We start from the raw sequence: 17,993 nt of genomic DNA, 5'->3' as shown, positions 1-17,993 counted from the left end.
TCTACTGATGTAAAGACTAAATTGATGAATACTGAGGCTGCAGCTGATATTTGAGTTATTGATTAATCAAGAGATTTATTTCCTTGACTCTTTTTAAAGAATAAAATAGTAAGAAATCACACATAATAGTGTTAAAAGATGGGTTGTTTGGATTGTCATTTAGGAAATAATCCAACGAATGAAAACTGGAAAAACAACATCTGACTGGCAGAAATCAAACGTGTGAAAAAGACTTAAACAATAAACTTATTATCCAAGTAGTTTTGTTCAGTTTTCTCCAGCAAGCTCCAAAGAAATACATAAATATGGATTTTTCCAGATTGGCAAATGTGGCATTAGATGCCACAGGAAAAGCTTAAACATTAAATAAATAGACTGGTTCTTATGTAGCGCTTCTTTGTTGTTGTTTATTATTATTATTATTATTATTATTATTATTATTATTATTATTATTATTATTATTATTATTATTATTATTATTATCATTATTATTATTATTATACAACATGTCTCATTCACACTCATTCTTGCCCAAGGTACTTTGGCATGCAGACTGGAGCAGCCATGGATAGAAAAACCAAATTTCTGAATTTCTGTTTCAAAGCTGACATTCTGGTTGGATTCTGAATATAAATAGTTACGGTGAATTTCTGTGCGTGCAGACAGCAACAGATTTGTGATTTTTGCTGATTTATCACAGCTACTGGCCATATTGCATGTAATTGCCAGCTTTACACTATCTTATTGCCAATTTATTGGTGTCTTGACGCACCAAAATAAAGTCAAGACAGCACCTGACTGCGGTCGGTCACACACCTGGTCCCTGTCTTCAAAGCAAGAATTTCAAAGACAATGAAATCACAAGTTCACTGCACATAATTGCTGTAATTTCTGCACTCTTCAACCAGTTTCCCCCCACTGACTGTAGCATTACCAGCTTGAGTTTTCAAAGTTTACTAATGCTATCCAGGAAACCAAGGTCATGTTTTACAGAATAGGGGTCAGAATCAGGAAGTAGTGACCACAGTACACCAGGTTGGTGGGATAATTGGTTTAGAGTGACAGCAATATTTTTATTAAAATGTGCACCTGCATATGGCTAATTACTGATAGTTGCAAGATAAAGCTTTACAAGATATTGCAGGGCACCTGTTTTATTGGCCCTACAATAGAAGTCATCAAATAATGGAAATAAATTTCATAAGGGACACTTCAACGTGAAATTCTGTTAAAGGGCGCACGTTCAGTTACATCCAGTCATATAAAAATATGATTTTTGAGAGGCTGCAAACCACATGCTGTATTTTAATATCTTTAATTTCCTAGCTAAACTTTTTGAATTGAAAAATGTCTGGAGGTAATGAAAAATATGATGTAGAGTAGTATATTGCAGAGAGTGAGCCGGAACCAGTGTATGATCAGATAGTTGGTAACCCACTTTTACTTTGCATTTTAAATGTTTCTTAGATCGGTGTAGGGAAAAAGTAGGTCCCATTACATCCAGAATGCCTTTGATTACAGTCATTCATTATGCTTATTTTAAAAGTTAACATTTCATCTTGCGTATTAATCCCACAACAGTGCATTGGTTTGCTCAGAGCCATTTTTTCCACCTTCTTAACATTGCAGAGTGTTCACACAGGCTTCCATCATTCAACAACCTTTAATTCTGTTTGCAAGTTTGATTGAGCTCCCTTTTGCCCTCTAATGTAGGTCATGTCAGCTGAATAAAGGGCCTTTAAAATGTTCCACAGCTCGAATAAAGAAAGTATAGTCAAGGCTCAGATGTGAGAGGGGGCCTTAGCTGTACCAGAGTCAATAGATCTCAAAGATAGAGGTGTCAACCTTTCACATGCTCAAGCAGTCTTTTAGCTATTACTGCCCAGTGTGCTGAACCTGGCCTGTGCCATTTAGGCTAAATAGAGTAGAAAGAGCGAAAGAGAGAAGTGGAAAGTGGAAAAACAATAACGAGCATTGTCAGGGACTGTCATTTACCGACATGTCGGTGAAGCTGTTTTCAGTATAGTTTTGTCAAGTGTATGTTTTTTGGAAGCTTAAATAAACTTTACTTTGAAGGTTGTTCAATTCATTAAATTGACAGTTATGGGATTTTTTCAGAAAAAAAACCAGACAAAAAGTAATGTAAAGAAATTTACAGTAATGGAGTAATACCTGTAAGAGCATTTTGTGCAGCATGTGAGTATATGCATGTTAGGTCACTAAAGGATATATAGTCCTGGATCAATGTACATACATACAGTATGTATATATTTTCTAAAAAAATATATATATATTTATTCTATATATAAATTATATATATATATATATATATATATATATATATATATATATATATATATATATATATATATATATATATATATATGTATATACAGTGCAGTTTTATATATATATGTGCATTACAGAAAAATTGAAACTTAATTATGACACAGATGACCTAAATATAACAGTAGTTCAGTATGTAAAAAGGTGAACAACAGCTTTTATACAGTAATTTTTCAATCACAGATATTAAAATAGCTCTGTTTTATAATTTTTAGTTCCACTGTGTTAAAAAGAATCCTGTGGTTTCCTGGGATTTGAATGGATTCTTTTGTGTGTGTATTGGATAACAATATACTTCTTGGTATGTAACACCGTGTAGTAAAGCTTATGAATGGAATCTGTGCTAAAAGCAAAGGGAAAAAAAGCTAAAGATAAATTGTGTTTTGGATGCCATATGAGATGGCGCTAGACTAATCTCAGTTGGTGAATTAAAATGTCAAGAGCATGGACCCGTTTCTATAGGCCTGTGCCCTCATTCATAGTCAGTGAGTCTCTGTGCACATTGGTACTTTATGGCAGCTGTGCTATAAGAGCAGTGAAGAGCCAATATTCTGGAGGCAGCCTCAATGAGACTGGAGCAGGAATTTGGTGGTAGATCAATGATAATAAATGTGATTCATTCAAGATGGTGCTTCCTAGTTATCGAGCATGGCTCCTCTGTGGTGTGAAAACTGCACTAACTGGCAGCAGTCAAAGAAATGCTGGAACCTGATAAAAACAAATCCATATTTCAGTACAAGTTACTTGCATAGTATCTACTGTGTAGTGTGCACATACGCTCTTTCTATCAAACTGTTTTAAGCGTAATGAATTTGGAATACATTTCACCCATTCATGGTACAATAGATGCTGCTACAGTCTGCAGCCATTAATTTCATTTACTGCCTCACTACATCTTTTTATGAATTTTCAGCATGAATGAACACTCTCTCTCTCTCTCTCTCTCTCGACTTCATGACCTGTTGGCTTGTTTGGCATGGAGCTCTGGCAAGAATGTCTTCACTTTATAAATGCTGGCAAGAGTGGTCAAGTGATGTACCAGATGGCACCACCCATATGCAGTTTGCCCTTTGGCCAGGTAGACTAATGAATCCCTTTTGGGAGTTAATCTGGCATTAGACTCTCAGTGGGCGTAGAACCCACCCTTTTCCCACAGCTGCCCTGAAATATTCCACTTTAATTTATGTTTGAAGCTCTAGAAATAAAATTGGGAAAAACAAAAAAATATTTTTAGTATTGTAAAATCACTCAAACAGGAGAATATACACAGATCAAGCATGAGGTGTTGACTTGGCCTCCAAAGTCACCAGATCTCAATCCAATCAAGCATCTGTGGGATGTGCTGGACAAACAAGTCCGATCCATGGAGGCCCCACCTCGCAACTTACAGGACTTAAAGGATCTGCTGCTAACATCTTGGTGCCAGAAACCACAGCACACCTTCGGGGATCTAGTGGAGTCCATGCCTCTATGGTTCAGGCCTGTGTTCCAGCAAAAGGGAGAGCAACACAATATTAGAGAGGTGGTCATAATGTATGCTTGATCAACATAACCAGTTCTATACTATATGTACTGTATTACTTGGTGATGGACATTTTGGGGTCTGTCACTGATGTGAGTTATGCTGATGATACTGGATTTAGATTTAAAATTATATAATTATACTAAAATAAAAAGAATTCTGCTGCCTTATTTTCAGGCTGTTTAAATCTGCTCTGCCTTCAAGCGACATCTCCATTACTTCAGTGGTACAGTGGAATTTGACATATTTACACTGGGAACACAGGCTCTGAGGAAAAATAACAACAAACACACAAACAGGCTGAATGTACTGAATTAGTTTGCACTTTTAAATCCAGACTGTAAAGGTCAGAGGGGAGAAGCTGAAAAAATTACCCAATAGGCAATTTCTCAAGAAACGCTTAAATTGTGGCCAAAAAAAAAGAAAAAAAAAAAGAACGGTACAGCAATGTTTCATTTTCATTGTTGCATCAGATTCTCCGCTTAACCCGATCTACCATGTTCAAGTAGATATCTTAGGACCTCCTTAAATCCAGCTTTGATGCTTTATCCTCAGGTTCTCCTTTGAAGGCTTATCATGAGTTGGCAAAGTGACTGAAACTAATCGAAATTCATCTCGGTGCACTATGACTAGTGAGGTCCCCCACCTTGTAGCACAACAACACAATATAGAAATTCACTCGCTGGAAGACCAAGCAGATCAGTTACTGAGCAAATACCAGTAAGGCCCACATGTCCATGTGTACCACTGTCCGCTGTCTATGTTACGCCATTGCTTTGCACTGAGTCACTTGAGTTCTTGAAGAAACATTTCTTTTCAGTTTTCCCCACTGGTCTGGATATTTGTCGCCTGTGTTTACTTTCTGCCTATAACAAAAGGAGAAAAATCTTTCAGCATAATGGCCCAAGTTTTGTAAACATGCCTGCATACCCCCTGCTGCAATACAATACATAATAATAGCTGTGATTCTTCTTTGGCAGAACTTTTTTGTTTTTTCTCAGTGAAACAGGCACATTTTTGGAAAAATCTGTTTCTAACACTTGAATTTTAAAATTTTACATTATAGAACCACTATTTGTGCTTACATCCCCTTGTGTTATTGCATGGACAGGAAAAGGTGATCTGTAGCAGGTGAACCCTATCAAATTTAGTGTCATTGATACAGACCTAAGATATCAGATATGTGTTATATTCAGAGCTTCAGTCTTAAAAATCCATCCCTCTACAGCACAGCGTTGCCTTGGGGCAACAGAAAGTTGCCCAGTACATGTGAACTTAAATGATGCAAACCAATCAGAATGGTTTTTAAAAAGGACTGAATTTCAGTCCAACAACATATTGGAGTCACTATCAAGCATGATTTGAAGGCGGGATATCCTTTTCTGACACAATGTCTGAGGAGCACGTGGTGTGAGAGGAAGGTAGGAATAACTGCCTTAGTAATCATTTAAAATGACAGAAATCCTAAATAAAATACAGGAGTGTTTATAAAGTTGTAGAGAGGGATTTTGTCAGGATTTTTTTTAATTTTGCTTTTTCAGAAATTCAGGTTTTCTTTTCGTTGCCTCAGGGAAACGTTGTGCAGTACTTCTTGAGGGAGACTCAGGCGGAGTGGTGTCGCTGCCTTTCCTTTGATATACATGGCAGTGGTGACATACTGGCTGCTCTACAGACTGGACTGCACTGAGAATGGGATGACAAAAAGTGAGCACATGCACGTGTATGGATTAAAATCCCAAATTGCACAAAGTGTGTGCAAATCCAGAGGTGGGAGATCTCAAAAGTATGAGGAGAAGAGGAAGTAGCAGAGACCCATGGCCTCCATTCCAAATCATGATATCCACTTGGACAGTACATCACACTGGCCAACAATATGTGAGAACAAAGGAAGATGGAGGTTTAATAGGTGCACAGGAACACCAAAAGCAATGTGTATAAAATGCGCACCTCTGTTTTACAGCACAGAAGAACTGTTTTGTGAAGTTTCACACACAGAATGACAGCAATGACTTACAACATGATAATCGACATGGCAAATATGTATATCATATGCAAATATGTTTCGAGTGTTTTTCAGTTCTTTGTTTCATCATTTGTTAACATTTTTGGAAACACTTCTAGTGTTTTTATTGGTCTGAAACAGTAGCCTTATGATCTATGAATTAATAATTTTCTCTATAGTTTTGAACCACTATTGCACAACATTGCCCCTAGGCAACAAAAAAATATCTTGGGGAGGGGGGGGTCTGAAATATAAAAAAACTTGTTTTTTGGCAATAAAATGACCCAAAGTGAATCAATAAATGAGGTTGAATAATTTTCAGCATGTACCATCACAATGTGTGCAGTACTACCTTTAGAGATTTAATATATTTTTGTAGAAATAATCAGCTAGTAATGTTTACATTCATTGGGGTGTTCTCTAACTAATCATGCATTTTAGCAGGGAGTGGTGATTGCCAAAAAAAGTGTCAGCTGTTGAATTTGGTGTGATTGGACGTTAGCCTTTAAAATATGTAAACCTGGTTCAAACTTAAATTTTTATCAGCTACAATTTATGTCATTTTACCTGCAGCGGATGCGACTTCTTATAATTATGAATAATTTAGTGTCTATCTTTGCAAGTGTTGCAGAAACAAAATTCTTTACAGTGTATACACAGCAGCTCTTATTTTTCCCTTAACATCCTAAAACTACTTAAAAATGTAAAACAGAAAATGTTGGCAATATTTGCAAAACTGAAAAAAACTGTCGATGGCTACGGCGTGTGGAAAACCTCAACAAAAAGATGGCATTAAAGGCATAACTGGTGTTGCTGTCAATAGTTTGATGTGTCTAGTCAAGAAAACACATGTATATGTGAAAACAAATCTTTGTATTTGTTGTGAGAAATGGTTACCTAGACTTACACACAAAATCTAAACCTCAGTGGCAGTCCTCCACTTTAATGCATCTGAGGCACTTCTAAACTCAGATCTGTTGCATGTCACCAGGGAATGTGCTCCAGTTGTTGCGTTTTTAACATCACACGGCTGCCTAACAAACTGTAGGCTCTGCTGCCAATTTTAATGAACCACTGTTAGAAAGGATAAGAAATGTGCCATCCTTTTTGCTTGCCCATTAGGCACGATTGCAGCATGTGCCTTGCCTGCATGTGAAACCTCAAACACTCTGAGTACATGCTCCTTTAACATCAAGGGATGTGAAGCCAAAGGAAACCGAGGCCATATACAAGGCAGCTGAAATAAAGCATGCCATATGAAGTTAGTTCTTTAATCTTTGCTTGATCATACCTCTAGGTCATCTGACCTACATATTCCTAGTTAGCAGTTAGTCTGTGTGGTTGGCTAAACATAGATATTATATAAAAATCATCTTAAAGTAACATTTATAATGGGTTCAGGGGACTTTGAATTCTATGAAAGTGCCTGTGTGGCTGATTGCATGTTAAACAGGCATCAAACTGGTCCATCTGCACGTTGTCTGAATCTAGTCAGCAATTTCACCTAATTATAATGCGACGCCTCAGTCATGTTTTGAACATCATGAAGATAGTGATCGAGAGCAACCAAACACATCTGCACATCAAAGAAACGGAACAAAACAATGAGTGTTTGATTGCATTTGCAAACAAAGCAATATTTCTTTTGCCTTACTTCCTTTTGATTAAGAAACATTTGAGTTAATGCCAGAACATTTCACTGCAAAATGCCCAAAGAAGATTACCATTTGTCCTTAATTATCTTGCTTTCTGTAATTACATACATTTAAATCTCTAATCAGCTCTTTCTGAAAGATGCGCAGCAGCGTCTTCTGACATCTGCGTTCGAGGACAGAGTGGTACATTAGCAAACTGGACTAGGTTAAACATATGAGTGACAGATTTTATCTTCCTTTATTTTCCAGTGATTACATAACTGTTTACTCATAAATCATCTGTGATTAAATCCATCATGTACATGTGCCTATGCTTGTGTGTGCTGATGCATTATTTTGATCATGCCGGGTGTACAATGAATCAGGATGGTGGGTGCATGTGCCAGACCTAAAGCTAGCTTTGTTGTTTCACATTTGCACAGAAGTAAGCTTCTCTCTGTAAAATCTGATATGACACCATCATATTAGCACTTCTGTCAGTGTTGTCACCACAGGCTACTGTACAGTGTGCATTTCTCTGCTGCTCAGTCAAAGTCAGACTATACACTCATTTTTCCCTTTGCCTATTAGGTTGTCAGAAATAGATTAGGAGTTGACAGATATGTTTTATTCAAGCCGATATCAAACCTAATAAGCGGTAATCCTGGAGACGGATAAGTGATATTTGGAATCAATACAAATTTGCAATAAAATCTTGAAAATAACAAAACTTGCAACACTTTATTCAAATGCATTTGCTTATTTATGCTGCATAATATTTAATATTTATGCTAGGGGCTCTGTGGTAAAGTTGTAAGCACTGTTTGCATTTAAATGTAATGCTTGCCTCGGGCCTTTCTGTATGCTCTCTGTGACACTAGGTGCTACTTCCTACTGTCCAAAGACTGCTGATTCTAAATTGGCCATACTGTAGGTGTGTATGCAAGGCAAATAAAATGCTAAAGTGAAATGTGAAGAAGAAGAAGAAGAAGAAGAAACAGCCTTTATTGTCCCACAGAGGGGAAATTTGGGTGTAACAGCAGCCGCAGTTATTATAAATATAAATAAAGATATAATAATTCACACTATTAAGAAAAGAATATATATAGAATCAACAAACAATATTAACCTTAATACTACTAATAATAACACTATATACAATGTGCATGATGTGCCTGTGTGTTGAACCTTAACAGGCCGGACTATTTACAGTATATTATATATTATCCTACATTGTGTAGGCTATTGTGGTTTTTGTTGGGAGCAGTGATGGTTATAAAGTCTTACAGCTGCTGGGAGGAAGGATCTGCGGTAACGCTCCTTTGTGCATTTAGGATGCAGCAGTCTGTCACTGAAGGAGCTCTCCAGCTCAGCAACAGTTTCATGCATGGGATGGGAGACCTTGTCCATCAGTGATGTTATTTTGGTCAGAGTCCTTCTGTCTCCCACCACCTGCACTGAGTCGAGAGGACATCCTAGGACAGAGCTGGCTTTCCTGATGAGCTTGTCTATCCTCTTCCTCTCAGCTGTAGACAAGCTGCTGCTCCAACATACTGCTGCATAGAAGATGGCTGATGCCACCACAGAGTCATAGAAGGTCTTCAGGAGTGTCCCCTGCACTCCAAAAGACCTCAGCCTTCTCAGCAGGTAGAGTCTGCTCTGACCCTTCCTGTAGAGCGCATCAGTGTTATGAGTCCAGTCCAGTTTATTGTTTAGGTGAACACCCAGGTACTTATAAGAGTCCACTATCTCAATGTCCACTCCCTGGATGTTCACCGGTGTCCGTGTGGTGGGTCTGCGCCTGCGGAAATCCACCACCAGCTCCTTGGTTTTAGCGGCACCAGTCCACAAAGTCCTGAGTCCACTGTCTGTACTCTGAGTCATCCTCACCTGTGATGAGGCCAACTATGGCAGAGTCGTCAGAGAACTTCTGCAGATGGCAGCGTGGGGAGTTGATGGAGAAGTCTGCAGTGTAGAGGGTGAAGAGGAACGGTGCCAGCACAGTTCCCTGTGGGGCCCCCGTACTGCAGACCAGCCTGTCAGAGACACAGCCCTGTGTCCTCACGTACTGTGGGCGGTCAGTGAGGTAGTCCAGTATCCACTCGGAGATGTGGTGGTCCACTCCTGACAGTTCCAGCTTGTCTCTCAGAAGTCCTGGCTGGATGGTGTTAAAAGCACTGGAGAAATCAAAGAACATGATCCTCACAGTGCTTCCAGGCTTCCAGGCTCACAGTGCTTCCAGGCTTCCAGTGCTTCCAGGCTTCCTCACATATTCTTCCACGCCGGAAGAATATGTGTGAAAAGGTGAATGTGGCTGGTATTGAGTGATCAGGAAAGCCAGAAAAGCACTATTCCAATCCATTATCCAGAAATATTTAGGCTAACTTTAAACCAAAGCACAGTGGTCATCATAGACATAGACCACAGGATTATAATGGGGGTTTTTATGTTTGTTTGTTTTTTGGTGATTTAGAGAATATTTGCTATCTCACCTTGAAACCCACTCTGTAAATGTGTTCATCAAATGTTATTACTTGGACAAATGTTTAACAAATCAGCTGTGACATTACTCAAGATTGCAGAGTGGTTGCTACAGACAGAGAAAAGGCAGCTTTATTAGAGACAAAGTGGTGCATTTTAAAATTAATACATTTTATTAGAAATTGGCAAAATTTGGAGACCCCATTAATGTGTTTTTAATAAATGTTCAAAAGTTCCTGCAGCAGTGAAAGCTGTGGTGCCATTGCTGATCTGGCAGGCCATTTTAACAGATGTTACAGATATGCGCTGGGATTGTTCCCAACTTTCCGCTTGCTCCTCTTCACTAGCAGTAAAATTATGTGTCCACCCCCCCACCCCCCCTTAATGCTTCACTTTACTACAGCTCTTTGTAAAAATCTGTAACAACAGAAAAAGCATATATTTCTATATTCCTTTTGAATTGACTGAGTGAGATTTTATTATGTTTCCTAATGAAATTTTGAATAGATAAACATAATGTTATTTTACACAAATTGCTCTTTATTCAGCTTTTTTAAAAATATTAATTTAAATGTTCAGTAACAAATGGCCCGACTGATTTATATAAGAGCTATAAAACTATATAGTATCCTACAGCTTTGAGACAGGTGTAAAGTGGGTGTCAGTGAGCTGTTGCCAGCTAAGTAAGCACATTAATTCCTTTTATTCACCTTGTTAATATATTTTTATAGCAACAACCCTTGCGCTTTTAGCCATCATTTTGTTGTGTCCACCCTTGTGTCTTCATTTCTGTTGGCACTGTTGGTATTGAGTCTTACAAGTTTAACTCTCACTGACAGAGACCGCGCACAAGTGTGATCTCACAAGTGTGCAGCATATTGACAGTGTGGTTTCAAATTCCATCTCGGGTGCAAAGCAACCAGCTAGAACAGGACAGATATGCTCTAGTGAGCCAAAATCCCATCTAGATTTGAGGACAATTACCTCCAAAATTCACCAAGGTAGGATTTTATGTTTTTTTTTTTGTTTGTTTGGTTGGGTTTTTTTTGGGAGGGGGGGGTGTTCTTTGGGAACAGATCGCACACAAAAAGTATATCGGGAAAATGTGCAGCAAAGTTTCATGCACAGAAATGTTGAACAGGGTTTTTGATGTTTTTTGATGTTGTTGCTGTGCATTTTTGCATTACTGTTTTATATACTCTGCTATTTATCTTTGTATCTGTATTGTGGAAGCAGGAAGACAATACGCAGGTGAGAGAAAGAGAAAAGGGAAAACATGTAAACTCAAAGTCGCAGCATCATAAACATGCAGCTCACGCCTGTGCCTGCTCCTCACAAAGTTCTATTTTATGTTGGTTTACAACAGTTTTCAAAACAGGAAAATAGTTGGATATGTCAAATTATGTGTTTATACCAAAACAAGACTGAGAGATGAATAGAGTGGTGCACAGCCTATGAAAGCTAAAAGCACCACAGATTCCTTTCAGCTGTCATTCACACTTAAGGACAGCTTTGTCTGTTATTGATGTTTTTTCTTTTCTTTACTTTTTTCTTTTTGCCACCCTTTAGTGGCCAAGAGTAGTATTCTACTTACAGTGACAAGTTAAATTCATTTATTGCATCAACGGAAATTTCAAACTGAGATTGACTTACTTCAGAGCTTCACATTACAATGTGGAGAAAATGTAATTTTCCTCGGCTTATTCATCATTCATGACAATAAAATTTTATACTTGTGTGCCAAAGTCATCCTAGAGTAGTGTTTCATGACCATGTAATTTAAGATGCCCAAAAACATGCCAACCATCTAATGCCAGTTGAAAATGACCTCAAGTCAGCCATCATAATCCCAACTGACAAGGTTGTACTACACTGATACTTTAAATATCCTGTTCTTCTGTCTGTGAGAGCTTAAATGTAACCTAAGCTGAAGCAACTTGGTGAAAGACATGAGAATTGGCTGAAAAGCCAAAGACACCAAAGCTTTATGTGTAGAAAATCTGAAATGTACAAAAAAATATTGTAAGAAAATACTGTAAATGAAAATACAGTATCTTACTGGCAGCTGGATGCCAGCAACTTACTGTAAAAAGTGTTTACAGCTTTACTGTAACTTAATTTACATTTTAGAAAGTTGCTGTAATTTAACTTACAGTAGAATTACTGTAAATGTAATTAGAGCAACAGTAAAGTTACTGTAACTTTACTGTAAATGCAGTTAACAGTAGCCACTTTATTTGCTGTAAATTACGGTAAAGTTGCTGTAAATGCCTTTTACAGTAAGTTTCTGGGATCCAGCTGCCAGTACGTTACTGTAAAATTTACAACTGCCTATACAGTGCATTTGTTGAAATGATTGAATTTCCACAGTTTTATGACTGTTGCTAAAACATAGAACATTACTGTTTAGTAAAGAAACAAAAGAGCCTTAAAGAATCACCTAATAGAAACTCACTGGTACATTTCAGCTTATTTTGTGTTGTAGAGAGTTTGGATTCTGTGGCCAGGAGGCTTGTGCATTACTCTGGAGAAATGAGTTTGTGTTGAGCTGTTGATGGTGCACCTCATTACTGTAGCTCGGTGCCTCTCTAAGGACTGATTAAGGATTAAGCACGTTTGAGAGTGCCAGCACGTACATACTGCATCTTCCTTGTTTCATTATCCATACACAGCTCCTTTATCTGCAGCTTACTGTATATGCATACAGAGCATCAGTGTGCCTGCAAGTGCCTGCACTGTAGGATTCCTCAAATAAAATCCTACAATCTCTCTGTTCTGTCCTCCACTGTTAAATTGATGCCCATTTCATGTTTCCCAAATGTTAATAGATAGAATGGGGAAAACAAAATATTTCATGTGACTGCTTCTTTTTTTTTATGTTTGATGCGCTCAGTAGATATAATACTGCATATATGCAGAAGAGGTGACATATGCATTCTGGCAGTTATTTTCCAAAGAAATTGCCAAAATTAGGCAAAAATAAATAATATAATACTAATACTACATAAAATACTTTATGAGTAAGTATTTTTTACTTTTTTTTGGGGGGGGGGGGGGGGGGTGTCTGAGCATTTTTTGGCCATAGAGTTTGAAAAATGTAGGTAGTGGTATGAAAATACAAACACCTTATGAATAGTTTCTGTGTAAAGAAAAAAAAACACTGGTCTGGTTTCAGGTTTTTGGTGTGGGTACGTATGCACCATGCTGCTCTCAGTCCCTGTATAGCCACTTTCACTGATTATCACTAAAGACTGCTTGGATTAAACGTTCATTTCAGTTTTTGTCAAACAGCTTTGAAGCAACTTTGGGTCTGGTTGTATATTTCATCTATTTACTGCAAAATGAAGTCACGCTTGGTCGATTTAGGTTAGTGTTGTCTGCAAGTATCCTCAATCCAAATCTCACAATGTCACACTTCAGCACTCTCACAATGTTTCTTTTATTTGTCAGAAATCATCATTTCCTGTATTATGTCTCCCGACTCCTTCACACTAGCCTGTGATCACTGTGCTCTGAGGTAGAGATTAGTTTAAATGCACTTTTGTTTAAGCCCGGTTTCTGCCAGATAGTGTTGGGCATTATTGCTGTCGAGATGTCTTTTGACAAACTACTCTATTCACAAAGAATAAGCCACAGTTATGAAAATAACCCCTTCTTATTTTAGTGAGAAGAGATTTAGATATGTGGCATAATTAACTAATTATTGCCTTTCTCAAAACCCAGCAGAGTATAATTGAGCAATTTTTTTTCAATTAAACAAAAATAGTCTGATGTGAATTCTCCAAATCTGGAAAATTTTACACTTGTGCAGATCTAGTATTTCTTTCTTTGAATCTTACAGTAAGTTTTTTTGCTTGGCTTTACACTTCTCTATTTCTCTGATTGATGTAATAGTTTAAAGATATTCAAAGTGATTTCCAGACACTTACTTACTGTAACTGCAGCTTAGATTAATCTTTTTACCACTTGTTAACTGTAAATGCTTCATACTTTGTTAAACATTTTCAACTGATGCTTCAACACCAAATTATGTAGAAAGAGTTGAGAGGCTAAGGTTCTGTAAAACATCTCATTATAAACACATAGTATCTTTAATTTTCTTTAAGGGACTACAGCAAGTATTTCTTAACCCACTCCCAGTGATGCCTGGAATTGAAAAAGTAAGCAAACAAGCAAGGCATTGTTTCAAAAAGAACTGCTGCTGCCCTTGAGTTAATTTAATTGCAATCAGGTGGCATGCATAGTCTTAATGGTGGTGATTTTACTACCTGAGCATATTAAATGACATTAAGGCAAAGAAAAATTAATCTGAGTGAATAAATCTTTACAATGGTGTTGTTACATTAGCAACAGTTCACTGAATGTAAACTGTGTATATACTGTATGTGGTGGGAGTTTTTCAGCGCATGTAATGTCCCTGCTGCTACCCAGGAGCTAACCCAACAGTGACCATGGATACCAGTGCAACATAGTCCATCACCATAAACTGTTAAACAATATTCTCAGCTTTCTGTCTAGCAGCTTTATATTGTTTTTGGTCTCATCTTCACAGCACAGTTGTTTTTAGGGGGGAAAAAATTTATGATAAATCCATTGTAGCCTTCCTGCTCCGAACCAAACAGCAAACACACAGTTAGTAACAAGCTGGTGAAGATGATGGTGCATTTGGCAGCCAGAATGACAAATATTTAATTCCAGTGTTGATAAAGACCAAGAGCAGAACTGAATGGAGAGTTGGCTTCATCAGGTGTCTGAAAGCACGCCTTGAAATGGAATTTAATGTCATTCAGTATGTGGTGACTGTGTAAATGAGCAAGTGTTTCTATTGTAGTGTCAGTGTTTATTTACTGCTTGCTCTGCTGAATTCACGTCATCATAATTCATTCATGCAGGATTATCACATTAATTAAACGTTTGGCTGATGTCATAGCTAAGGGCACGTTGGTAAGCCCCTTCAGAGCAATTTGTGATATTAGGCTATATAAATAAAACTGCCTTGACCTAACTTAGCACTTTCTACAAACTCAAACATTTCTTAATGCTGTTCCTTTCATTTCATGTATGTACCACTCATAAAAGCTGAGCTGTCACCATTGCAGAGCTTTGCATTGTGATATAAGGAATTTTCTGCATGAGGTGTAGGCGCTGGGGTATCAAAGGTACGCTCTGTTTCGTGATTACAGATGACTGACAAATATTTTCCTGCCCCATTTGTTACAGTCTGTCCCACTTTGATTGCCTCAGTGATGAGAATGACAAAATAACAAGAGACTTTTGATCAAAGACTCAGTTTAGCCTTTTCAAGCATCTGAATGCTGAGGCGGCGATGTGTGTTAAAATGCTGCTGTGTACCTCTGTCTTCTTCAGGTGAGCACCTGCGTGTCTGTCCTCAGGGATACACCTGCTGCACGTCAGAGATGGAGGACAAACTTAACCAGCAGAGCAAACTGGAGTTTGAGAACTTGGTTGAGGAGAGCAGCCATAAAATGAGAACGACATTTGTCTCCAGGCATAAAAAGTTTGATGGTAAGTTCCAGTAGTTTGAATTGTTTTATCTATTTAACATGCAAAGATTGTGAAACTGGTATCCCAGACACCACCACTCTAAGCTGAATATACTAAGATGAGCCCTGTCAAACTAGTAACTACAGACTACTGATGCCATTATTAATAATTACTTTGACTGTTATCAATAAGAAATGAGCAGATTGGGTTTGAAGATGGTTATTCTGGAGCCTTGCTTTTAAATTTGACTTCTTCACTACAGTGTTTTATTATTTGCATTTTCTTTATCCACAGGGCTTTCTAGCTAGCTATCATTTTTGTTCTTCTTTACTCACGCACACCGTGAATTTACTGACATTTTGACAGTAAAAGATGACACTAATGTGGCTTTAGAAAATATTTTCATTCTAATGAACCTGTCTCTATAACGAGGGGTTAAACTAGGATTTGGCAGGTGGGAGAAGCCTAAGCCTGGTGCAGCAGTACAATGTGGGGAAATGACTCATTTTGAAATAAGTCCCATTATAATTTATTTTATGAGCTCCAGTAGATTTGTTTTGTTTTTGAACAGGCTGTGATCAGCAGGCCTTTTCTACTGCTGGTTTTGAGGTTTACGGCTCTCTGTGGATTGAGCCAGCGACATTCTACAATATCTAAACAGATGTTACACTATCCATCAAGGCAGATTTCCAACTGCTAATCACTATAAAAAGCTAGTATAAAAGTGGAATTTGGCAAGTGTTACCAAAAAATATCATCACCTAAGTTCAAATTGACTCCTACCTAAGTCACCAGCCATACTGAAACACATCCTTCAATGCACAGAATATTGTAGTTAAATCTGATAAATATAGAGCATAACAGTGACTGTGGATACCACAGTCTGCCCTACACCAGTACAACATCACTGTAAACTGTAAAACAACACTGTAAACAACCCAATTTGCTTTCAAAGACAGCAAATAATGGTAGCACTTTCTATTACTACTCAGTAATAACGTGACAATAGTCAGATAGCAAGAAGGTAACAATATGGAAAGAGCAAGTTATTACCTCTTTATTACCAAACTACTACCCAAATAATACCTTGTATCAACAATAATTATAGCTGAGTATAGCTGAGCTGAGTATAGCTGAAACTAATTAGCAATAGTATAGTAGTATTTTGGTAACAATGATAACCTATGAGCAATAAAATGGTAATGTATGTGTATTTAAATTTTTTATATACTAATTTTAAACTAGCAACCACATACTTATAAGGTAATATTGGTTGATGCTTTAACATATTAAGATAGTATTATCATCATATTGTCAGTGCAGGTACCCAGCGATTTTAAGTCAGGAGAGAAAGAGGAATTCTGAAGCATGCTGGATGAAGTGATAGAAAGTGTCCCCGGAGGGGAGAGATTTGTGACTGCGCAGACTTTAATGGCCATGCAGGTGAAGGGAACAGAGGTGATGAGGAAGTGTTGGTAGTAGCCTTTGCAAAGAATAGGAATGGCTCTGCTGAAGATGTACTTTAAGAATAGGGAGCATCATAGAGTAACATAAGAGTAGAGGAAGGTGCATACAGGTGCACTACATCTTATACAGAACGTACAATCAGAAAAAGATGGGAGACTGTGGAAGTGCAGAGGATTAGTACGGAGACGTGAGGGCAGCTATAGGGAGGCTAAAGAGTGGAAAGGTAGTTGGTCCAGATTCCATACCTGTGGAGGTATGGAAATGTCTAGGAGAGAGGGCAGTGAACCTTTTGACCAGATTGCTTAACACAATCCTGGAGAGTGAGAGAATGCCTGAGGAATGAAGAAAAAGTGTACTGGTAGAGATGCAATGTTTGCTTTGAGAGTGTTGATGGAAAAGTATAGAGAAAGCCAGAAGGAGTTGCACTGTGTCTTTGTGGATTTAGGGAAAGTGTATAATAGGGTACCAAGAGAGCAACTGTGGTACTGCATGAGGAAGTCAGTAGTGGCAGAGAAGTATTTGAGGTTGGTGTAGGACATGTGTGAGGACAGCAAGACAGTGGTGAGGTGTGCAGTAGGAGTGATGATGGTGATGTGGTGGGGTTACATCAGGGATCAGCTCTAAGATAATGGACAGGCTAACAGACGAGGTCAGGCAGGAGTATCTGTGGACTATGATGTTTGCAGATGACACTGTGATCTGTAGTGAGAGTAGGGAGCAGGTGGAAGAGAGTCTGGAGAGGTGGAGGTATGTCTGGAGAGAAGAGGAATGAAAATCAGTAAAAACAAGACAGAATACATGTGGGTGAATGAGAGGGAGACAGGTGTCACAGTGAAGCTGCAAGGAGTAGAGGAAGTGAGGGTAGATGAGTTTAAATGCCTGGGTTCAACCATCTAAAGCAACAGACGGGAGAGGTGAAGAAGAGAGTGCAGGCAGGGTGGAGTGGGTAGAAATGAGGGCCAGGGGTGATTTGTGACAGAAGGATGGCAGCAAAAATGAAAGGGAACATTAACAAGATGGTAGAGAGACTTGTTAT

General features: G+C 38.1%; 1 protein-coding gene across 1 annotated transcript in view; it reads left to right on the top strand.

Moving 5' to 3' along the window:
• Positions 1-17,993, top strand: part of gpc6a (glypican 6a) — a 145,635-nt gene that overhangs the window by 15,018 nt on the left and 112,624 nt on the right. The window contains 1 exon segment of the mRNA XM_030725049.1: positions 15,353-15,511. Within this exon segment, the coding sequence (XP_030580909.1) occupies positions 15,353-15,511 (159 nt within the window).

The sequence above is a fragment of the Archocentrus centrarchus genome, chromosome 3 (assembly GCF_007364275.1).
Source record: "Archocentrus centrarchus isolate MPI-CPG fArcCen1 chromosome 3, fArcCen1, whole genome shotgun sequence".
Lineage (NCBI taxonomy): Eukaryota > Metazoa > Chordata > Actinopteri > Cichliformes > Cichlidae > Archocentrus > Archocentrus centrarchus.
This window is presented reverse-complemented; position numbering and strand designations above follow the sequence as displayed.